The 26,086-nt window shown below is 35.4% G+C and overlaps 1 protein-coding gene across 4 annotated transcripts in view; it reads right to left on the bottom strand.

Moving 5' to 3' along the window:
• The window catches only part of Itpr (Inositol 1,4,5,-trisphosphate receptor), a 207,545-nt gene that overhangs the window by 84,212 nt on the left and 97,247 nt on the right, over window positions 1-26,086 (bottom strand). For all 4 annotated transcript variants that reach the window (XM_071582736.1, XM_071582737.1, XM_071582738.1 and 1 more), the window contains exons 7-17: window positions 25,790-26,020; window positions 24,323-24,464; window positions 19,247-19,461; window positions 11,964-12,124; window positions 11,481-11,793; window positions 11,035-11,336; window positions 10,530-10,653; window positions 7,632-7,807; window positions 7,388-7,543; window positions 7,153-7,303; window positions 6,902-7,049 (exon numbers count right to left, since the gene is read on the bottom strand). In XM_071582736.1, coding sequence (XP_071438837.1) covers window positions 6,902-7,049; window positions 7,153-7,303; window positions 7,388-7,543; window positions 7,632-7,807; window positions 10,530-10,653; window positions 11,035-11,336; window positions 11,481-11,793; window positions 11,964-12,124; window positions 19,247-19,461; window positions 24,323-24,464; window positions 25,790-26,020 — 2,119 coding nt within the window. The remainder of the gene's footprint in view (window positions 1-6,901; window positions 7,050-7,152; window positions 7,304-7,387; window positions 7,544-7,631; window positions 7,808-10,529; window positions 10,654-11,034; window positions 11,337-11,480; window positions 11,794-11,963; window positions 12,125-19,246; window positions 19,462-24,322; window positions 24,465-25,789; window positions 26,021-26,086) is intronic.

Raw genomic sequence — 26,086 nt, 5'->3', positions numbered from 1 at the left:
AATGGATATAAATATATTAACAATTGGTTAAGGTTACGTAAAATTAAAATGTAAGTAACAGACACTGTAGAGTTTGACATAAGCAATTATTTATTTTAATTGAATCATAAATGAGAAAGTAATGTTACAATCTCTTTTTTTTAAACTACAATAATCGACCTCAAGTTAGGTTTTGATAGGTGAGGCCACCCTAATTTAGCTCTACAGGATGTCAAAATCTAGTTCCTTCTCCTGTGCCACCTTTCAGTTTCCCATAACATTCTAGTAAAGAGAATCTCACACCACTTGAATTTTATCTGGGAGTAGTCCATTGGCATCACCTACAGTTGGAGCTTGGCACCCTTCAGTCAGCAGCACAATGCTCAACCCACTGGGCCATCACATCACATTCATCACATCTGACACATATCAAGTTTATTTGGTTTAAATTAATCTCCCAAGTCCAATTTCTGACAACATTATCCACTAATTATTGGAAAAATTAATGCTACAATTCAAGTGACACAGTAGAAATCCTTTGATATTTAAAGCCATGCAATACTTTTTATGCTCATATATATAGGCAACCCTCAATCTTTCTACACACACATACTCTTAAAAAGTGAAGTGTGCATACATTGTAGGAAATCTCAAGAAAAAAAAAGAGAGAATGGAAACCATGAATGAAGGACCCAAGGCCCTGGGTGAAGGAGAAATATGAGAGCTACAACTCATGACCAGGAATTTCCAACTTTTTATAATAAGTAGGCAGTGGGAAAAGTTGTCCATCCAGAAGTCATAAAGGAGAGCGTAACTACTCACCCACACCCTGTGTAATCACAGCACAGGTGAAAAATAGGGAATTACCTACAGTTAAGTCTTCAGGTCTGTGAACAAGAAAAATTTGAAAAAAATTTTGGTTTTTGCTAAATGGTTCTATCGATGTTTAATACTTTGACATCTTGTTTCTTTGTTCTAGCTTTCAACTGAGACTGATCATTCCTCTCCTACTTGCTTTAACTATTTTTGACATGAAATAGACTTCAAAGAATTTCCACATTCTAAGATTTTCCTATAACGTCTTAACTATTTGATAAAACAGAGTTCTTTTCAACAGTGTATGTTTTACATGTTGATCCTCCAGTTACTATAATTTAGTGTGGCCTCATTTTATCCTCGATGCCAGGTGAAGCAAGTAGATATATACAATTATATACATTATTCCATTCTGACACTACAAAAGAAAAGCAAGAAGTTGATATCTCGTGGAGGCACCAGAATTAACTTTTTCCTCAAGGCACTTAGCTTTGATACAACTAAACATCTCATTTATACATAACTGCAGATTCTATTCTAATTTTCCACATTAATATTCCAATAACTTTTAAGTTTTTTAAAAATAAATGTGGCATTTAATTGAGGATTAAACCCTCCTTTCAGACCTCAGGACAATATCTTGATCCCAGAAGAATATTCTATATGATGAGAATTTCATACAGATAGCTCCCTTCCATACCAAGCAAACAAACTGAAATCAAATGAATCTAGGTATAACTAGGGCGTTTAATGCAAAACATGTCAATGCTCTTTAATTCAAAAGCTTCTGTATCAATCAAAATTATTGTTACTCAATCTAATCATAAGTAATTCACAAGTTAAAACTCACAAAATATGCATACACATTCCTCAAAGAGTGAATCATAAAAATGCAGAATTACCTCTTTTTGGCAATTGTTCATAACTGCTGACCACTGGCTAGCATAAGTAAGCAATTTCTTAGAATTGAAAAGTAATTGAGCAGACACCTTTTGCAAGAACTGAACTTCTTAACCTATCACTGCCTTTCATTTATTGCTAATTCAAATATTAAACCAACTCTATAAACGTATTTCTGAATAGCTGTTAAAGATGGTGATCCATACTTAAGACAAAAGTTTCTAATGATAAGGTGGAAGGTTGTCTTTCAAAACTAAGCAATTTATTATAGACTGAAGCCGTAGGAATTACTGTAATCATGGTTGCCTATTTACTCTCAATAAGTCACAAATGAGCTAAAAACCAAATCCACAAAGATTGAGGGTTACCTATGAAGCCATGGATATATCATTCTGCAATTCCAAAGGCATTGTTATATATTTCTAATTATTCATTTTCCAAGACAATGCTAATATTTAAGAGGCTGAAATTAAAATACTGACACTACGAACAAGACATTAACTCCAATGACACAATTAAACATTTCTGGCTAGATATCTCTTAAATTATACTGATTTAGAGTTATGTCATTCAAAATCAGAAAAAGGACACCCAGATAGCTTAATGGACTTGAAAATACGTCTAGTACATTCCAAACAGGCAATTAAGTTAGACTTTAAAATGCTATAATTAAGTGAATATTTCTACAGATCCATTCCTTCCAATTGATGCACTTCCTTTAAAAATAAGGTCATTTGTGATAAAAAAAGATATATTACCTTCATTTTCATCATTTTCAATTGGGGCAGCTTAAGAGAATGATGCAAAGAGCGAATTACTACGAATTTGCCATTCCAGCATTGATGAATAGCATACGCACATATTTAATTTGGTAAACATAAATGTATACTCTAAATCTTATATTTTGCTATTGCAAATTAATACTAATCATGCAAACCTATCTGCATGTGACAGTAATTATATGATTGTTCAATGAAATTTGTAAAGCTCTGGTTTAAAAGTAAAGATATTATTAGGAATGTAGGTTAATAAACAATGTATGCATCAATTATGGATGAAAATCTTATTTATCTGCCTTCTTTGATGTTTCAAATTTGACATAAAACAATTTACATTCCAATTATTTCAACTAACAAATAAATAGCTTAATAATAGTTTTCCTAGTAAATCTTCACATTTAATTATAAAGGAATATATTATGCACACATGGCTATGCTGCGAATGGCCAAGAATATAACTAGTATTACAAATGGCATAATAACATGCATTAATGGAACTGGATTGAATATGATAATTTCCCATCTACTCTATCTCCTTCAAATTCAACAGGAAAGACTATGAAATAAAAAAAACTACTGCTCAATGATTGAAGCTAAAAAATAAAACTCTTAAACATAAGCATTTATTTTTCTTGTACTGAGTTAGACCAAGTTGGAGCATTATAAGGAAATAAATATGCCACATTGAAATTTAACTCTCTTAGAACTAATTAAGAGAGTAAAATCATTTTCAGGGATAAACCATTTCATTATTAAAATTCCTCCTTATTTCATATAATAGCAGACTTGCAAGCAATTGATGTGACCATGTATTTTTACCAGATATATCACCTCATTTAAAATTAATGTGAAATTGGGGATTTACACTTTATGAAGGTGAAATTATATTTACAAGCTTGAAAACATTACACCTCTACAGAAATTACATGAATGCCAACATTTATATTTACATAAGACTATGATATAAAATATACAATACAGGTCAAAATTCCAGCCTTATTACCTCAGTCAGCTAGGAAATATGCAGGAAGTGGTTTAAAAATCCCTATTCACAAATAATGATATAATGGCACATTTACAGTAACGTACTAGAGGAAAAAGAAGGTGAAAAAAAGTCAGACTAGGGAATACTTATATCCATGAATAACACAAATGTTCCTAATCTAATGTAATGTCATGGAAGACCATTTCGCATAACTTAAAACATAGGAGCATACAAAGGCATCATATTATGAAATGTGTGGTGAGAAAGGGTTACAGACAGGAAAAGGTAGACACAACCACAAGGATTATAGCTATATAATAAGAAACATAAGAGAGAATTCATTCAGCCCTATGCTTAAATTAGCAATAGGTCTGCATTCCTGATTTTTAATATTGAAAATGAAAAATTAACATCTGTTTTATTTTTTTTATGTTCCCGCAACGATCATATTAGAAGCATTGCAAAACTTTCCAGGTTTTCATTCCCTAAAATCATAAATTTCACAGTTGATACTCCCATGAATTCCTTGATTATCTTATGACTTCTCCAGATCTATGTGGTACTATATTTCCCTAAATTTTCCAAGCCTTTCATGTTTTCCCAGCTTGTAGCAAACCTTTGAATCTCAAAACAAAAATTTTATTTTTGAATACAGAAAAACAATATTTGCCATTGTGGTGCAAAATTCTGACTGAAAAATAATACTGAAGTTTCACAAAATTATGATCACAAAAACTCCATAGTGTTGACATTCTTGTACCTTTCATAGCAATTAGTTTTGGCATAACATGAAAAGCATAGCTGGATTTTGGAAAAAGACCAGGTTTTCCTTGAAGATCAAATTAATGATAAATTATAAAGAGCATTTGGCACAGCAGAATGAAAAAAGTAAGTGAAAAATTGTAGAAATAAAATTGGAATAGAGGAAGAGGGAACTTATTCCAAGATTTTATCAACCTAAGACGGCACCAGTAAAAGTAGAAGAAAATGAATCAGAAGAGGCTGCAACAGGCAGCGCAGTAAGAACTGCCATTATCACATGAGCTTATTAATACATATTTTCATTTTGTGGATTCCATTTAGGCAGCGGACCTAATTCAATGGGAACAATTAATGAATGAGTTGCAGAAGATAGGAGTAGACTGCAGAGATAGGCAAATTATCTAAATCCCATGCATGTCTACAATGGTACATAGGTTGGCACAAGAGAAACCAGAGAGTGGAGAATTTTTAGTTCAAACCCATCAAAAGTGATTTTGAAGCCAATTTACCTCCCTGGAAATAACATACAACTCAAAGAAACTTTAAAGGTCATTCACCCTCCCCCCCACGAAACCATATCCTGTATGATTTTTACGCATTTTAAGAGTATATTAAGTTTGATTCATAGCTTATATGACCCAAGAAGAAGATATGCAGAACTATGAGTCAGTTTTGATACAAAAACTAATTAAAATGATCACAAAATACATAGCGGTCATTAAAATATTGCACAACCTACATAAATATTGTGAATTGCAATTATTTTCTATAGTAGACAGTGGATTTTATCAGGTTATGTCATACATAACCATGCTCCTAAAAAATGAAGAGTGAATAAAAAGCACTGTTCAGCTGTTTGGACTTCACAAAGACACAGTTGATTAATTACAATGCAAGAATAGATAAGTATGATGTCATTTAAATGAAAGGCTCACAAGGAAGACCAAGGAACAAATACAAAGGCAAAATAAAGAGGAATGTTAGAAAGAGTAATTAGGTAATTCAATGGAATGAGGATTGAACAATGAAGAGTAGAAGGCTACAGTCAAACAATCTTTGAACAGAAATACTGATGTTGATTCTATTTCTGCTAAGTAACCTAGGTAATAGTTCCTTGGTCATAAAGTAGAAGTAAAGCATCCTCTCAAAAATTTCATAACTAAGTCTCACCTCAGCAACAAAGTTGATGCAGTTGCTTTAATGATCGCACAAAGTATCTGTTTGTCCACTTTTATTGAGTTTTATAGCTTTAACAGAACACTGAACGCACCAGGAAACTATGAGGTTATGAATATACTCTGAATTGTTGAAATAATGAATATATGACTGGGAAAAGAATGCCAAAAATAGCTAGACTTAACTGGCAATTAATGAACTCAAAGAGTAAATTCCACTCATTTCACTACTTCACTCAAACACTTCAAGGTACCCATGCACTAATTAGAGCCAATAGTATCCAAGCAATACTTTGCATCATAGTCATCCAGATCCTCCGAAGAGGAACTGAAATGTTAAGGGGGATCAGCTTCCTGTTTGGCTAGTGTAACAACCATTACTTCCAACCCCGAGGCCTTGAGTCTGAAATCTAGTGCTGGCAGGATTTTTTGGTAGTATTCTGATACTTGGTGTACCATGTGAACAGCACTTCAAGAGGAGTATGCCAGCCATTTGATGGGGCATTTAAATTTTAAATCCCTTGATACCATATGTTAAGATTAGGCTAATACAGATGCCATCCTTCTAGCACCCTTCCCCAACCCTGAAAATCATACCCCAACAAAATGACCCACCTATTCCGAATGGTGAAAGCGACCTCAGCTATCAGTGGCCTCCCCCAAATAACTAGCATTGAAGTGCTCAAATACAGCTATTCATAGAAATTGTTTAGGTATAAGGGAATTGAAAGTCCTAGGAGAAGGATGCCAAGGAAGCCTTGATACAACAAGACAGCAAAAATCCCTGATTCTACCACCCTACAAATGCATTCCAGTTTATGAGATACTGAGCATACACTACATGGCATCCAATCCACCCCGGCACTACAGAACAGAAGATTTATAAACTTTTTGGGTGCCACTAGCAACATATATCTATAAAATCTGTGGTGTTACCACAAGTCATCTAATGTACATATTTTGTCCGCCAGTTTAATGCATGAACAGGATAGGTACAGAAGATTCTAAATACAAATTAACAAATCTCAAGATTTACCAAAGTTAATGTGTGGTTTTTGCAGGAATAGAGACATTAAGGTATTGATGAAAACGAAATGGTCTCAAAATGTTGCGAAACAAATAATATTACATCTGGAATTATTCCGTCTCACTTTTTCCTGTTCAATATATTTGGGGTACTTTTTGGGACCACATATTTAATTTCTACAGCCAATATACAGTTGTAACAAGTGGTTTTACGAATAAGTCATTAATTGTCTGCCATTTTCATAATTACAACACATTGTGTTAATATACGAACTGAAACAATAAAATGAGAAAAATAGGGAAGATGACCATATCACCCAATTCAATATCACTCATTGTTCACATTCATTTTAGCCCGCTGTCATTTATAAACCATAGATATTTTTATACAAGTAAACCCACACAAAATTGTACACTGAAAATCAAAGTTAAAAATTAAGTTACTATCTAATTAGGTCACACAAAAATTTTTAACTTACAGTCAATGTCCCCGGTAGGAATTTTGCCATTGATGAATTCATTCTCAGATACACAATCCAAAATACTCAGGAGTGTCTTGGTTAATCGCAACAAGTCGCTAAAGCTATAGAAGCCAAAATATATAAGATCTCTCGCTAACTTAACAACCTGCAAAGATAGATTATAAAAATTCATTACAAATAAAAAATAAAAAAACTTAGAAAATCCAAGATGCTCAAAATGATTTTAGATTGCCAGAAGTAGATAATACCTCAAAGGTCAATTTATTTTGATCCTGATCTGCAAAACTCCACATCTTTGCAACGACATTACAAAGGTAATCTTCTACAAACATGATAGTGGAACTAAACCTGGCTCTCACAGCTTCCTTATTGTGGTCTGGAGTCTTGTTGCTGTCATAACTGTGGAAAAGATTCCAAATGAATTTTTTTGGCATTTTTTATAAAATATAAAGGCTTTAATGGCCTAGTCTCCAAGGTGCTTACTCATGGATTGACATTTTTGGAGGTATTTCAGACCATAACCGAGCATATTTCACGGGTGTCACTGGCTCTTGAGGATCCCTATCAACATGAAGGTGAAGCATTAATCTGCAAAATGAAGCTCTCAACTCATATGGAACAGTCTCATCAGCCATGCATCTGTAATCAATTCAGAGTATATTAGATGAATTAGCATGAATAAGATATGAAATTTAACCATTGCATAATGTCATTTACTTTAACTTACTTCAAAATCAAGTCAATGTCTAAATGAGGTGATAAATTATTCAGTGCTAAATACTGCCTATTCAGGCACATATTGGAAAACAAATCTAATTGATGTCTATAGTAGTCCAATACTGCCTGATCTTCTCTTGTCCCTACTTTGGCACCTCTTGACAACTCTCCAAGGGACATTGATTTCTGAAGCATTAGAAGAAATATACAATTACAATTATAACAATACATTTATTCATTTGCATAATTGTGCAAGATTTCAGAAAAGAAGAAATAGGAAGTACAAGGTGTGATAGATCAGGAGAGAGGGATGCTGGGATAAATTCAAAGCAGGCAAGAAAATTGAGATGCATGCACTAATTTTGATTAGTGATTGACTGTTGGAGAATTTGATTTAAAAGAGAATGTTGGGCAAGAGAAGCGGGCAATACAGATAGGCATGTAAGATGGAATTTAGGCAGTAGGCAGAATTGAAGAAGGCTTCATTGTAGTGTGGGGTGTCAGGTTGTGTCTGGTTAGATGAGGCTTGGAAATGTAAAAATGCCCAGTTTGCACCCATTATAAACTTAACTTAATTGGTAAACTACTTTTTTAATTAATTTTATTCTTTTCATAGGTCAATAATTACATTTCAACAGCATATTTCATCCTGGTTAACATTCCAGAAGGTGTATTTCACCTAATAACACAAAATACTTGCACTCATGCTAATTTAACAACAGAATCACCAATATTTTCAAAACGAACATCATTATAAATGCATGTTGAGGCCATGTTATGAAAAATAAGATAGGGCATTTTCATGTTCATAGTTACTCCTTTTTAACTAAACATAACAACTGTTTCTTTGCAACTCTTTACTTAATGAATTTCATTTGCAGTAATTTTGATCTCCTAATAAGAGAAAGTATCTTTTTTGAATTTCTTCATTTACTTAAGTGTGGAGATGTCTGTTTATTCAAGGACAAATCTTTTGCCTTTCACTCAATGTACAAAAGAGGTAACTAAAGCATTTAACAAAATAATTATTGAAATAGATTGGGACCAGGATTCAATGGAATTGATGTTCTAGCAAAGACAACATTATACCAAGTGCCATTCTAATGAGAGCCTTCTGTACCCTCCTCTTTTATAATTTTTAGGTATAAAATGATATTTTCCATGGACATTTTATGGGTCTAGACCATTTCCAGGTTTTCCATGCTTAAATTTGCAATTTATCCAGCAACTGAAAATATATATGTATAGGCTCATGAAACTACAATAAATGCACTGCCTTTTATAAAATACAGTCCAGACTATATCAAGAAACCATTCCTTCATAAAGAGAATAAAATTATCCATTTTCAATACAGAAAAGCTTCTTTTTCTTATGAAAAGCACCTGCATAATGAAAGACGAAAGAACATAAATCAAGTACATTCAGGCAAGGGTAAGGTTTTGGCCATTGCCAGGAGGTCAATCAAACATAGAGTGGGGCATATGAGTGAAATACATTCTACAATAGCACTGCAATTCAAGCTAATTTGCCAGCACATAAAAAACAATGTTGTCGTCATGATTATACAAGAATTACAAGATACTTTCGTAATATGACATTTCCAGGCTTTCAAGGTTTTCCAGATATACAGCCACTCTGAAGATGGATGCTATGTACACTGTATCTTAGTACTAACATTCATTCCATATTAAAGGAGTTAAAAATTGAAAACATTCACAAGTATAGAATTAAGCAAAATTTTTAGTTTTAATGGTAAATGCTGTTAGTTAACAAAAAATATGCACACTAGGCAAATATAAAACAGTAACTTTTTTGAATAATAATTTGTAAATAATATCTCTCCCATAAATATATTTGCTAAATACAACATCATAAAAGAATCCGCTGTATATTCAAATGTATGTTATGCTGGTGTGAAATTCCTGAAATTATTACATCGAAAACTAAGGGAAATAAAAGCATGTTTGTCATTTAAGCCTAAACTTTACCAGTTCCAGTGTGAACATCAATTCTATTATGTGGATGAATTCATGTCTCTCTCCAATGAAAAATAATTATTCTTACGTACACTGTTAGTGCTCCTGTCTACTGTTTTATTTTTTTATTTGTGACTTTCATTTGTATTAAAACTCTAATTGCAATTGTATTGAGTTGATCTGGAATCTTTGCAATCGATCTGATGCGTTCCATAACATGTATCAAATATATCTTTTAGGAACCAATACACATCATAATCATAATCAATAATGATATTTCTTCCTGGATTTCTAATAATGAAATATATATAGGTCAAATGATCTTAGTGCTTGGGAGTTCAATGCTTTGTTGTATGTTTTTGTAACATGATACTTGGGCAAATAAAATGCAATATTACTATTGAACAAAAAAAAGCATAATTATTTCCAGTATAAAATATTTCCAAGGATTACTTGATCTTTCAAATAAACAAAATTGTTTCAAAAATTGAAATTTGGTGCATTACAGTTAGTATCAAACAGTATTGAGCAATATTATGAATAATTGAAGGCACAAATTTTATAGGGTGCATCAAGAAAAAGTGGTACGAAGCCTTCATAAAATATTTCTAACAAAGTAGGATGGAGATTACATTCTATTAATCATAATGTTATTATTTTCAGGTGTCAACTTTTCAGAGCTAAATGCATTCAAATGTAACATAATAGCAGGTTGAAAATGTATACAAAAAACTAATTTTATCCAAAACGTAATAATGTGCTCATTTCATTGCGGAGTAATAATTATTCATAATTGATACCCTATCTATTAGACCAATTTTTGTGGAAAATGAATAATATAATGGAAAACTGCAGGGTGCACATTTGAATGTGAACGAGAATTAGTAGTGTTTGTAAAAATATACATTCATTTTTTAATCAAAAGTTATACCTCTCTATTGTTCCAAAGTAAAAGGATTTCCTCTTCTTCAACAATAGTCAAAAGGGACTCCATTTCTCCACCTCCATCATCCAAATCCATTCCATCCTCTACTTCCATTTGTGTCTTCATCATCCTAGAAGTTAATATTATTAACACAATTAGCATTTAAAACATACACAAAAAAGTTTGACTGACACAAGGAGGAGCTGGATTGATAAGTATTCATAAACTTGAGGTTTTCAATGTGAAACTGAAATACATATTTTAATCATTCTAAATGCATGATTACCTCATTATTACTAATGTATAAATTCAAAGGCATTTTTAAGGCATGAGTTATTCCCCCCTTTCCCATTTCATAGCCATTATCAATGAGACCTTAAATCATATGCCCAGAGAGTCATTGCCATCAAGAGAAATGTCCATCTTACAATGGTAGGGCTCTGAAAATGGTCTAGAGCATATTTACATCTCAATAATTCCAAGAACACTTACACTTAAAAAAAGTTATTACCTGGTTTCAATCAGAATGTCAGAATTTTTCACACTCAGCACACTTTTGCATATCAATTCCTGAGTCACAGCAATTGCTTTCTTATTTGAAATGCACAAATCAGACAAGTAGTCTAAAAAACGAGACTCCCAATTATACATGTTTTTTCTCACAAGGCCAACAAATGTTTCTATTTCAGCAGCAGTTATATGTTTTTCCAGCAGTTTCCTGTTGTTATGTAACAGTGCTGTAATTGTGTCCTCAGCCAAAATATCATAACCTATTTGCTTTTGCATGAATCCAAAGTGCTTAGCTATGTATTCCTAAATATAAATTAAAGATAGTTAATTAAAAGATAGTCCTCATCATAACAAAATATCATTAGTTACTAAATAAGACACAAAAATTATACTAAAACATGCAAAAATAATGCTAATGCTATGCAAACATACACACATCCATCCTACCTGATTTTTACGATAATCTTGCTGACTCAGCCTTAATATTCGATAACATAGGCGAAACATATATTTATACTGGGCATGTCTTGGATCATTCAATTCCTCTATTCTTAAAAATGGTCCTTCACCTTCAGCTGATTCCAAAAATGGTGCTTGAAGTATTTTAAACAACTGCTTCAAGATATACTGCTCTCGCAGTAATTTCTGCCTATCACGATTGGGATTGGCAACACTAAGTTCCAATGCCTCAGATTTATTCTGTTCATTTTCTTGTCCAGCAATGAAGTAAACTATATCTTGTAGTAAACTGGTCACAGCTCTGAGAGTTTAAATGGAAATAAGCCATCAATTTACTTGCAGCAAATGTTCAATAATATTTTCCAGGACATATATTACACTCAAATACTAGGAAAAATTAAGATTATTCAAACAAAATGCACCCTTGGACAAAGAATTAGGGCATGCAATATGCTGTTGATTTTAATTTACCTCCTTTCATTATGTGATATGGTCCCCTTCTCTAATTTAGTTGACACAGAAGCAAGCACTTTACAGGCATCATTTGCAAAGTCCAAATCTCTTACTTCAGTGGGTGAAACAGAAATAAGGGCAAAAGCTTCTTTGTCTTCTTTTATGGTCGCACATCCAACCTTGAATACAGAAACACAAGATAATGATTTTCATTGGAAGGAAATAATACCGCGTTAAGTTGTTATTGATATATATGTACACCTAATTCACAGCAATCCAACAAATTTATTTGAGGAATCATAATAAAGTCCCTGAGACTTTATTTTGTTTGATTGTTGATGTCCCTCAGCCCTCGTGTACATGGGGCTGTTGACAGACAGCCCCATGCACACAAGGGCTGTCCAAAAGTAACTTATGTTTTTAAATAAAATATGAACCTAGTGACAAGACAAAGTTTTATCAAATACATTTGAAAGGCATGTTTTTAAACTATTTTTTTACATAGTCGCCACTCAAATTAAGGCATCTATCACAACGATAAAGAAGCTTTTCAATTCCATCTCTGAAGAAATCTGCCGTCTTACAATTTAACCACTTTTTTACATCAGCATGCAATTCTACATCATTGCCAAAGTTCTGTATTGCAAGCCACATCTAGCAAGAGATCAAAAGTCATAAATCAGCAATTTTCTAAATTTTTTTTTGGGGAATCGGGATAGTACGGTGGCTAACATACTGCCTTCCCACCCAGAGGGCCCGGGTTCGCAGATGTTTTTCAGCGGTATCCTGATCCCTATTTGAGGTGCTTTGTGGAGAGCACTTTGACTTAGTATGCCATCTGTCAAATAGGATGTTAAGCTGCAGACCCCTTGGTGCCTTTCATTATGAGTAGGCTAATGCCATGCCGGGTTTCTCTCCACCCTCCATCCTTTGCTGCCGATCCCTAAAGACACAAATGACCTCAGCTATCAGTCCCCTCCCCCAAAAACTATTACTGATGAACTTTTTCATTGATTTTCACAGTCAGTTCATTTGTCTCAAGGCTAGGTCGACCACTGCAGTCCTTGTCGTGAACATTGGTGCAACCATTTATAAACTGAATGCACCTCTGCCTCACTCTTAACTTCGCTCAATATTACATCTCTGTACACTTCATAAAGTTGCCAATGAATTTCAATTGGCTTGTGGTTTTTTGCCAATAAAAACCTATTTACAGATCGCACTTCACGACTTGTGGGATTTTCTACTGCAGCACACATTTAAACAGTTTTCAGTGAGCAAGGTAGAAGAACCACAGCCTGCACACTAACACAGCAGGATGTGTACCAAGTATAGGGACGTTTAGACACCAACATGGGGTCTCTAGCCCTACCAACCGACACGCCAAGCTGAAATATAAGTTGCTTTCTGGTCAGGCCTTGTACATTGTTGATGATCAAGGATCATGTTTATCTTTTCTTCTACTATGGAGTGAGGCAACCAGATATGTGAATTATTTGTAAAAAAAAAGAATCAAACTAAAAAGTTTATTATTTATGCAATGTACCTAATTCCTTTTTACTAGAAAGCAGTCTAGAGACATTTATTTTTACCAACACTTCAAAATGAGTAACTGATCGAAGCACTTTTCCACTTGATAAAAGTTTTTTTATTCAACAAGCGGGTTTTGATGCGTTACATCATCATCAGGTGATGATGATATAACCTGATGATGATGTAATACATTGAAACCCGGTCGTTAAATAAAAAAAATTTTATCAAGTGGAAAAGTGCTTCGATCAGTTATTCATTATGTTTGCCTTCCACCACATCACGCCTCAAGCTACTCAATTTGACACTTAAAAATATTGTAAAATTTCTACTCAGAATTGTTATTAATAAATATCTGGAGCGAACTGCCAGTGCATTACTCCGGCAATGCATTGTACTCATAGTACAATGTAACAGTTTCCCCACAATCTCCACATCACATTTAGCCTGCTGCTTTGACTTCACACTTCTTGAAGGCTCATGGAGTTTCTGAATGTTAATTTTCAGATCATCACTTACATGGGCACAAAATAGCAGCGTGAGATTGCCTTACATTGGATTGTGATTGGGCTATGAATTCTCTTCTACTGTTATGTGTACAAATATAAGTTTGCTTCATCATCTTCATTCAGAAGAGACTCGCCTTGTCACAATTAAAAACCTGTTGCAGCAGGTAACCCTCAGAATCTAAGAGCTTCTTGAAGTCACCAATGAAGTTGTCTGCTGCCTTTGAGGTGGAGCTTCCTGCTTCTCCATGCCTCACAATGCCAAGGAAATCAGTTCTTCTCGCAAACTTCTCGAACCAAGCCTGCTCCCCTTAAATACATCTTCAGCAGTTAATGATCTCGACATTTTCTTTAAGAGGTCAGCGAAAATCACTTTCCCCTTCCCATCAATAATATTCTCGTCAATTGGGTCGAATTTCAATTGCTGTTCATTTCTCCATATGAGAAGCGACCCGTCAACATCATTGAGAATACACTGTTGAATAGATATTCTTGCCACTCTCTTTGAAGGAATCTCAATCTCTCTCTAAATTTTACTTTTCATTTCTATGGTTATTTTTACTCTCTTATGGCTGTATTCTAGCTGATTTTTCTTTTGGGACATTTTTAGCACTTTGTTCAAAACATTATTAAACTCAGCACAAAAAATCACAAAAACTATGACTGCAATCAAATTTGGAAAAAGTGTGTAATCACTAGTGACACTAAGGTGCTAGTGGAACAAGTGCTACACAAAAACTAAAGTAGCAGGCACACAATCATTCTGGGAATTCCCCTCTTCTCGTCACTCATTACATGAAACTTTGCTCATTAAGCGAATCATTACCTGGACCAATACTTTTGCTCGTTATGCGAATTACTCACTATATGAGGTGTGCATTAAGAGAGTATCTACTGTACAAACTTCCTTGGTAATCTCGTTTTACAGCCCTTTATCTTTTTTGTGCATAGTGCAGCAACTACACAATAAAGTACAAAAGAGAAAAATATGGTATTTTTATTGACTGTAGCAGCCAGGATGCAATTCTAATTGGTCTTGAGGGCATTAATAGACGAGGATGGAAGGGATTCTTTTCTCAAAAACATGACCTTTGTCTGAATTGTTCATTCCTTTTTCTTAGAGCTAATATCACCACGCACCTAAAAAGAATGTTGCACAAATCATTCAATTATTTCAAACTGTTTGTTGAGGAAATGGACCCTACCCTCCTATAAGACCTATACCTTCCAAATTTGTTTGAAGTTAATAGTTAAGAAAAACCTAATGACCCCCATAGCTCTGAATTTCCTTCTCTCTTTCCTTCTCTTTCTGCTTCCCTACTTCTGCCCTCGTCCTGTGGTTCTTCCTTAATGATTTCTTCTCCATTTGTTACTTCATTTGATTCTAGGCCTAACAACTTCTCAAAATCTCTCATTTCACTCTCCAATGAAATCTCTTGGGCTAGTTTCACCATTTTTCCCAAAGTTATTTCAAGTTAACCTAACTGTACATGTTTTAACATTATACTTTACACTTTTTTCCATATTCCAACCATCAGCAATGTCTGTCAAAATTCAATTTCCTGACTTTCCCCAATTTCCCTGACTGTCTTGTTCTCTGATTATTAGCAGAAATCTAAATGAAAATTGCCACACATTTTAAATGTAATTTTTCCATCTTACCCTAGAATCAATGTAAAACCAGTGTTATCAAGTGCCTCTTAATTTCTGCTTTATTATTCTCTTCTGGTTCTTAAATGTCTTCATTTCTTTAGGTATTTTCCTTTTCTCTTCCGTTTCCTACTCACATTATTTGGCTACAGAAGACTTGCTTCTTCTCTTCATAGCATTTTGGTAAACTGAGTGAGCACTCCTAGTCCAGCTGAGCACATCCTTTCACCTAGGTATATTTTTATTTTAACTTCACTACCATTATACCAAACAAAGTCCCAATTCTTCCGAGCACCACAAATGTTTCTGATAATATGTTCTCCATAATCATTTCTTTATTCATAGAGAAAATAACGTCATTATACGAGGGTCATCCGGAAAGTAGTACCCGTTCGTGCCGCATGAAGTGCTGACGACGCGAGTAGCCGCTGGACGAGGTCAGATAGCTTCATTGGCTTGTCTGCCTTCTCTGAGCCAAGTTGCGTGACGCTAGCATTGCCTGTGTTGTTTCTGTGATTGTTTACAATGTTTAAAAAAATTGAGAACGCCGCCAGTTGTGAAGTGAGGGCAGTGATTAAATTCCTCAATGCAAGAAACGTTCGCCCATGTGATATTCATCGCCAATTAAAGGAGGTGTATGGAGACAATGTAATGGACGAGTCGTCTGTTCGGCGGTGGTGTCGCAACTTCAACATGGGGAGGGGGAACACACACGACGATGAGCGTTCGGAGAGACCATCTGTCATTACAGACCAACTGGTGAGCTCAGTTGACGAATTCGTGAGGAACGATCGGCGCGTCACAATTGATGACATCTGTGAGCATTTTCCCAATGTTTCTCGAACAATTGTTCATGAAATTGTTAAACACCATCTGCATTATGCAAAAATTTGTGCAAGATGGGTCCCTCGCGTATCTCAATGAGCTGGCGGCGAAGGACTATGCAGCAGGAATACAGAAACTTGTCACACGTTATGACAAATGCCTTAATTTGCTTGGAGATTATGTTGAGAAGTAGTTTAAAGTATCCTCTTTCAAATAAAATTTTTTATGTTTGTTAATATTTACTTTTGTGTCTTTATTTCACGAACGGGTACTACTTTCCGGATGACCCTCGTAGGTACTCCCAGGCAGAATCAAAAGGATATCAATGCACTGCAAGGTGCCTTGAAGATCATCTATGGAAACCATTAGTGACAGAAGCAAATGTTCCAGTAAGTCTTCAGATGGATTAAAATTCTGGGGATTAAGACTTAAATGCAGATGATAAAGAGAATTTGTTGAACCGCATCTTCACCTTCTCAGCCTGAATTTTGCGATGTGACACTAAGAGAGGGTAAGGCAGTTGTTCATGAAGACACCAAGAGCAGGTAATGCAGGGTTCATTTCAGGCCCATAAAAGACACCCATTGGCATGACACATCACAAAGGGAGGAGATAGGGAGGTCCCAAGTCAAAGGTTGGGGGACATCGAGAAATAAATTTTTTGCGGAGAAATACATACTCAGAGCATGGTCACAACCTCAAAGTTCACATTAAAAATATGCTATGGATGATACCCTTTTCAATTCATATTTTGAATTATTTCCTTCAGGCCACCCAACAAATTTTTTTAGCTCCTTTCTCATCCAAACACAAGGCTTTTCTTATGACTTGACCTCTATGGATTCTAATTTTCTCTCAAATCAGCAAGTAATTGTTACAAATTCTCGATTGCAATATACTTTGGTGTGCACCTTCAAAGACAAAGATAGGCTTCAATTGTTCTCTTCCATTTACATTTCAAGATCAGTGTCCTTTCTTCCCAGGTTGGCATATCTAGTAATACAAAATGTCATCCCACAATAATGATAAAAAATCAAAGTTATTCTTTAATTCTACTGCAGAACTACCCCGTAGAACAACCTCTATGGTGACACTGGCATTAATTAAGACTGACATTTTAAAGGATTAAGAAAAACCATAGGAATCAACCCAAAGATTGGTTTAATAGGGGAGAGTAGAACCAACTAGCACTAAGCCCAATGGCATATGAAATTTAAAAATCCAGGAAGGGAGGCCAGCTCCTTTCCCTGTGCCACATGCCTTCCAGGAAGTTCTGGTACCGAAAAAAGAACACAATTTGGGTGAAAATGAGGGTATTGAGGTGCATTAATCAGAATTGAACCACAGCTTGTCCAGTCATCAGCCAAGAGCACTACCCAATGGACTACCACACCCTCTTCAAATTGGGTAAATAAGTTTTGATCTTTTCTTTTCAATATACTACCTTGATCAAAAAGTTCCCGGAATAACCACCGTGTGGCGCTCCCATCGTTCCGATTTGAGTTCTGTTTTTTTTGTTAAATTGGTACATCTGTTGTTGATATTCCCTTTAAATCTTAGTGTCATAACTTGACATTTGCAAAAGTTACGTAGCCAAGAGTACATCTATCTCTGTGTGTGTTGGCGATTTTTTACAATTTCAGAAATGGATTTAAATTTGCAACAACGAACTTGTATTAAATTTTGCGTAAAAAACGGATTTAGTGGCGCACGGACGTTGGAAATGTTGGAAAAGTGTTTCGGCAACGATTCTCTAAAAAAAACGGTCGTTTACCAGTGGCACGAGCGGTTCAGAAGTGGTCGTGAGTCAATCGAAGATGATGAACGCAGTGGCAGACCATCGACATCGAAAGTCGGTGAAAAAATTGATATAGTAAAAGAAATGTTGGTCAATAACCGCAAATTAACCATCAGAGAAATAGCGGAGGACTTGAACATTGCCTATGGATCCGCCCAAGACATTGTGGTTAATGATTTGGGTTTCCGTCGTGTAGCAGCAAAGTTGGTTCCAAAAGACCTCAATTTCATGCAAAAAAGAGACCGTGTTGACGTCGCAAAAGACATGATTTGCGAGGCTGAATCCGATCCCACATTCATCAAAAGGATCATTACTGGAGACGAGACGTGGGTTTATGAGTACGACACGCAATCCAGACATCAGGCAAGTGAATGGCGTTCACCAAATGAGCCGAGACCAAAAAAACCACGTCGTTTTCAGTCAAAAAAGAAGGCAATGCTGACGGTTTTCATGGATTACAACGGTGTAGTGCATCATGAATTTTTGCCAGAAGGCCAGACCAAAGAGTATTATTTGGGCGTTATGAGACGTTTGCGTGAAGCAATTCGCCGAAAGAGACCAGAAATGTGGGCAGAAAACTCGTGGATTTTGCACCATGATAACGCACCGTCGCACAGTGCTATCATTATTCGTAATTTTTTGACGAAAAATGCAACAAATACCATCCAACAGCCACCGAATTCACCTGATTTGGCTCCCTGTGACTTCTTTCTGTTCAATCGAGTTAAAAAACCATTACGGGGAACGCGTTTTAGCAGCCGAGAGGAAGTAATGGAAAAATCGCAGGAAGCACTGATGGACATACCGAAAACCGACCGTAACTTTTGCAAATGTCAAGTTATGACACTAAGATTTAAAGGGAATATCAACAACAGATGTACCAATTTAACAAAAAAAACAGAACTCAAATCGGAACGATGGGAGCGGCACACGGTGGTTATTCCGGGAACTTTTTGATCAAGGTAGTATTTCATCTCAAACAGAATGCTCACCTTTGACATGACTGGTTTTTCATCATCCTTATCAATGGGAATAGATGTGCTGTGGACCCAAGTGTTCGTACACAGATGATGTAGTCTCACATAAGATGACTGTGGTACCAATGAATCTCCTCGCGTCAAAGTTGTAGGATCCAGTTCAAAAAGAGAGGCTATCTCATTGGAATGAGGAACAGAGACTAAATGATAAACAGGTCCACCATGAGGATCTGAGAAATAAAATGGAAATAATTAACATTATTAAAGTCTATCTCATCTCACACACAACAATATAATTTTTAAGAAACCTTGCCCCATTAAAAAAATAATAAATCAAATATAATTGGACCTAATCTCTATCAAGACCTATACCAATTTAGATTCATTATTTTCAATAAACATAATCCACTGGGAACACATGCAATTGCATGGATGCATTGGAATGGAAGAACTCATTACACATAATTAATGCTAAATATAAAAAGAGTAGAAGTTTTCCCAATCCCTAATTTATTTTTCCAAGATAACATTAGATCTGGGAAGTTATTGTAAATAATCTATGGGATTGGAATGCAACAGTAGGCAAATGGAAGAGATATTCGATGCTTTCACCCTCAACTTTGTGGAAATCCATTATCACTGAAATAAAAAAGTATCATTTCACCAAATTTTTTAATATAAAAAATAAGAACATTAATTTAATTAAATTAATTAAAACACATTAATTCTTTCCTTAATGGATTATGGTTTAGGTATGAGGAATGACCACGGTGAGAAAGCAATTGAGTTCTGTGGAAGACACCGGCTAATCACAATCAACACTTGGTTCATCACCACCTAAGGCATAGGTAAACATGGAAAACACCAGGTGACTCAGATAGGCATCAGTTAGATTATATTATAGTTAGGCAAAAATTTAGGCAGAGTGGGCTAAAATCGCAGTTTCCGGGAGCGAACATGGACTCTTGATCACAATTTAGTACAGGGTTCATCCGGAAAATAAGTGTACTGAGCTCAGGAAAAAAAATTTATTACACTTTTACATATCTTAAGCTAATATTCCTCAAAATAGGACCCTTGTGAGTCGATACACTTGTTCCAGCGGCGTTCCCATTCCTGGAACGCTCCCGCGAAGGCATCATCGGGAACCTCTCGAAGACTCGTCGTCGACCTCTTCTCTGCCCTCCACGAACATCTTGTGCCACCGAAAGATCATGTTTCTGGACATGGCTGACTCCCCGTAAGCCTGGTTAATCATACCGACAGTTTCGGTAGACGATTTCCCAAGCTTTACCGCAAATTTGATGGAATAACGCTGCTCCAAAAACTTCGGCATCGCGTTCCGTGACGTGGGTCGAGCGTGGAGGTTCGCGTTAACAGAGCTCCTCACTACACCACAGCTCAGAGCCGACTGCCTTTTTCAGCGTCGCTTGCCAACATACCCCCCTCCAATCGCAGCCCGTCAGAGCGGTGATGGGCGCGCGTGGAGCCGCCCAGGAGTCAGTACACTTATTTTCCGGACGAACCCTGTAGTTATGATGTGTAGAGACCAATTCAATGTGACAAGGTAGGGGAGGCGGGTAAGGTAGTGGAATGTAAAAGCATTACCTGGATGGACAAAGGAGCAGTATCAGCAGACTGTAGAGAAAATCATGAGTGAGGGAAAGGAGCAGAGTATAATCAAGGAAAAAAGGGAATTTATCGAAAAAGGAATATCAGAAGCCACAAAAGAAACTATAGAAACTTTTAATAGGAAAAGAAGGGGTGGGCACAAAGAACAAATAAAAAAAATTCTTTTCTAAATAAAACAATTGTTGATTGGAACACCTTACCTGCAAAACTATTTGAGCCCTTTCCTAACAGAGTGTATACTTTTAAGAAAAGATGTAAGGAATATATGTCATAATTTGATTGATGTGTGGTGTAAAATTATATATAACAGCTTAATTTTTTAAATTTATCTTTATTTTTTCTTGCTGATTGATTGATGTTAATGGGATGGGGATTTTCTTGTTTTGTGAAAGAGATTTGTGTTTTGAAGTTTCCTTTAAGTGTACTTTTGTTTTACTGACTGATTTTACCTATTATCTTTTGTGATTACTTGGGACTTGTGTGCCACCTGACATTGTCTATCCGTGCATGTGGATTTGGATAAATAAAGAAAAAGAAGGAAATGGAAGAATGTAAATACAGAGCTAGATAGAAGGAAGTACATTAAATAATAAATTGAGATGGTAAACAAATAGAGCAAAAGAAGCAGGGTGGATGAGGCAGGGTGAGGATATGGAAAGTTTACTAAGGAAGAGTGAAATTGGTTTACTATACAAGTAGGTTAAAATACTATCGGGAAGTATGGAAGGAAAATCTCCATTAACAATTAGATATAATTTGGATAATAAAAGATGAAGTAATACTAGATGAAGCAAAAAAGATCAAAGAGAGATGGAAGGAATATACTGTACAGTAAATAACTTAGGCCAGCAAGGTTAGATATAGAAAGAGAATATGACATAGATGAAGATAGCTTAGGTCCAGGCTTACTTGACGGTGAGATAGAAAGTGCATTAATAGAAATTATAGAAAGTTCATTAAAGGAAATGAAATAAATTAAGGCCATATGGGTAGATAAAATTACCGCAGAACTGCTTAAAAATTTAGAAAAATGTAGGAGGAACAGTTTTTATGGGCTAATTCGTAGCATGTATGAGATAGGAATTTTGCCAGAAGACTTTGTCAGATCAGTATTACTTCTTATTCCAAAAAGGTACATGCTACTTCATGTGAGGACTACAGTACCATAAGTTTGATATCACACGCATATCTACAGTGGTTCTCAGGAACATCAACTTAAGTATGGAAAGCAGGGCATTACTCAGAAGATCACCATTAAGGGTTCAGGAAGGGGAGAGGCGCACATGATGCCAATGCAGTAATGAGATCACTCATCAAGAAGAATATAGAACACAATCAGAACACAATACAATAGCCTGTTTTGTAGATTTCCAAAAGGCCTTGACAGAGTGGATTCAAAAAACTAAGAGTATATTGCAGAAAAAAGGAATACAGGAATGTATATTGGATGGTTAGGAGGCTAATCCGCAACTTGTGCATGCCTCAGACTGCTCAGGTGCAAGTAGGGGATGGAGAGTTGGATGGGCAGTGTTAGGAAGGAGTAAGGTAGGGTTATCCATTATCACCTGTGCTGTTGATTGTATGTGCGGAAAAAATGATTACGGAAGCATGGGATGAACTCGAGATTGGAATGAAAGTCTGTCGGAATCCATAAAATCACGTAGGTTTTCTGATGATCAAGCTTTAGTTTGTCAGTCAGCGGAGGGATTCCAAGCATTGCTGAGTGAATTGGAAATTTAAAGCGATAGACATAGGATGAGAATAAATATTAATAAAATAAAGGTTATGCGGTTTCCCAGAAAGAGAAAGGCCAAGTTAAACATTAAAATAGGAGAGCAAAAATTAGAGCAGGTGGAACAGTATCGCGGAAGTGTTTTGGACCAAAATGTGCAAAGTAGTAGGTACGTAAGAAGAAAATTGCATCAGGCAAAGAAGCTTTCACATAGAGGAGAGATTTGATAGTAGGAATGTTGATTAAGGATGATAAGAAAAAGCTCATTAAAACTCAAACATGCGGAGCATGGTTATGAACAGTGTGTAAACATGGTCGCTGAAGCAGGATGATAAGCATAGATTGGAGGCTTTCCTGGAAACCACTCCATTAGGGCATTGGAAAAGTTCATTTCAATGCCTTTTTATTCCCAATGAGATGCTCTCTTGAGATTGCTCTCTTTGGACATAAAAAGGCATTCAAATGAACATTTCCAAGGCCCTGATATAGTGGTTTAAGTAAAGCGAGATAGATTTTTTGCGTTGATTTTAGGTGAAACTCGGATATACCACTACACTCAGGGGATGTAAGAACAGTCACAACAGTGAACTGCAAAGGGCTAACCTGCTCTGAATAAAGCAAAGACGGATCTATCAGCTAGAAAGGTGATGGCAACTGCTTTTTATGGCATCCATTACTAATGTAATTCTTCCTGTTCACTCATGACACCTTTTCATTGCATGGGCTGCTTTCTCAGTATCTTCTTTACTTTCAAAATTAGGTGCTGAATAGGTACCAAATACTTGACACATACTCAAGGTGTAGTCTAAGCAATATGAAATAATCTCTATTTTTGACTCTTTCATTTCAATATTTCTGCACTAATCATTTGCGCCTAGTTTATTTAACTAACTCCAGAGATGCTACCAATATGCTTTGCCCATACATATTTCCCTTTTCCCTATCAGTTCCAATAATGAGGCGAGTCCCAGGCACTTCACCTAGTCCACTATTATTTTGCCTACCCCCAAGTCTATAGGTACAAGGATGTGGTGTTTCTATTCCTTACTGCACATATTTTCAGATTTAAGTCAAGTTCCCAATTTCTGACCCCAAGCACTAATACCAATTATCAAATGTCACCAGAAAGTGCCCTTCAGTCCAATGTATCACTAACATCTTGGTAGATGATTATCATCAGCAAATAACAGCAGCACATCAGCAAAATTGCTGGTGAATTAACAATTTATGTTATAGAGGCATATGATTTTTCAAAATATGGTTCATAAAATCTTTACATTGGGACTTTGCAGGAGTGGATGTTAGGGAAGAAATAGTTCCAGTGAACATAAACTACTAAGCTTATTCAACTAGATAGAAATTTGATACATACATAATGTCATTCTACTTCTATCAAAAATGGCCATTTCATGCTGGCATAAAGTCACATAACCATCTTCCTCAAAAATTTCAAATTATTTCATCTGAATAATTTTTATAACAATAAAAATTACCCATTAAAATATTTTTATGAAGTAAAGGATTTTTTTAACTCACCATGATTTGCTATTTCAATTGATTTCTAAATATTTTATTTAAGTGTAATGTCTTTAACTACTCTATATTTTACAGTCACAGAATAAAATTAAGTTAATGGATCAGCCATAATTGTAGTGAAGGCCTGAAACCAAGTCCTCAAATTTATGCTCCGAGTAAAATTTTTATTGCTAGGTAGTGAAATTACAAACCTCTCAGTTTTAATCTCATCTGATCTGGTGTTTCATCTTCATCAACCTCTGCTGCTAAGTATTGCCCAGTAGCCAAATGCTTGAACCTGAACAAGGAATTCCAATGGCCAGCTCCACCTCTACATGGATCATGCTGCACAACCTATAAATAAAAAATATTCATTTATTTATCATTCAATATGATCTAAAGTATACAAGTTTTTTTCTATATTTCGAGCTTAATTATTGATGTAATTTAATATTTAAAATGTGATAAGAATGTATTTAGAACAATTAAGTACTTGTGTTCAGTAATATCAGATATTAAAATGCTGAAAAGCACCCATTATATAATCCTAAAGCCTTCTGCAAAGGAATTATAAAGTGAATGTCCAACTAATTAATCTCTAATGTTGAAATTGTCATTGATTGTGTAAATAACACAGTACACAAAGTCCACACCTTGATTGAATAAATCTTTGACATTATTAACAGTTTAGCATATCCACTTTCCTCTTTGTTAAATAATAATGCAATAACAAAGAACAGGCTTTTTTACATTTGGAAACAAGCCTAAATGACAAACGTAAGGCTAAGAAAGATGAACATATTCATTAAACAGGAGAAGATGAAATGAAGGAATGATTCCATGGATCTTTTCTAATATGATATGTGGAATAACATTATCTACCCTGCATTCTGATTGATAATTTATCCATCACAACTTATGCAGGTAGGGTAGAGGTGTAACTCTGCATATGCACTTCATCGGGATTGAGGGCTGGTTTGGGCATTGAAAAGTTCCCTAGTTCAATCTCAAAAATACCATATAACATGTATTATAAAAAATCAGTTCCCGCAGTATAGGTACACTTTACTTCACCATACCTTTTCATAATTTAAAATACATGCGATGCTTGAAAAATGTTTATATCTCCAAAATATCACCAAGTAAAATATTTACAGGTGAGGTAACACCTTCATTGTGATGGTTTATAGTGCTTAACCTTGAATTACAGTGGAACCTCATAATGCGAGCATAATCCATTCTGTGATCTTTCTTGTAAAGCAAAACACTTGTTTAGTGAAAATACTTTTTTCATATAAATGAAAGTAAAATATGATAATGTGTTCCATGATGAAAAAAAAATTATTGCCAAAAAGTCTTTCATTAAGCGAGTCGTTTTCGGGGCCAATATTTTTGCTCATCATGTGAATTACTCGCTGTGCTAGGTTCGACTGTACCAGAAAGTCAAACTCCCCACCAATGAATCCACTGCCTAACCATTTCCATTTCCATAGTAACAGTCATGACTAGAATCATACACCAACAAATAAGGAATGCAATTTCACAAGCCGATTCAACAATGGCACCATTTACTTATTCTAAGAGGAATTTCTTTATCATATTCATCTATTTAATATAACAGCAGCAGTTTTGTTGCTGTACTTAAGTATTTCACGGCTTCTGAAAATACTTCTTCTTACCTCAATCTCCCAAAGAGCTTTACTGCTTGTAGCAGAGGTGGCTGATGTCCGACCTGTTGTCCTCAGAAACACATGCTGCTTCTTCTTGTATTCATCCATTGTCAAAAACTTTTCTTGCTCCGCATGAAATAAACGAACTACATCTCCTCCCTTGAGTATTTCCTCTTGATTTTCTCTATGCTCCATGAAGAGCGTTACCTTCCATGATGTACCTGAGTTAACTACATTCACCTGAAATCGACAGCAGGATTTTACTATGAGAAAATACATTAGCTACAACCTAATACGTGAACTACT

Source organism: Hetaerina americana, unplaced genomic scaffold (genome assembly GCF_022747635.1).
Source record: "Hetaerina americana unplaced genomic scaffold, ioHetAmer1.1.p SCAF_12, whole genome shotgun sequence".
Lineage (NCBI taxonomy): Eukaryota > Metazoa > Arthropoda > Insecta > Odonata > Calopterygidae > Hetaerina > Hetaerina americana.
This window is presented reverse-complemented; position numbering and strand designations above follow the sequence as displayed.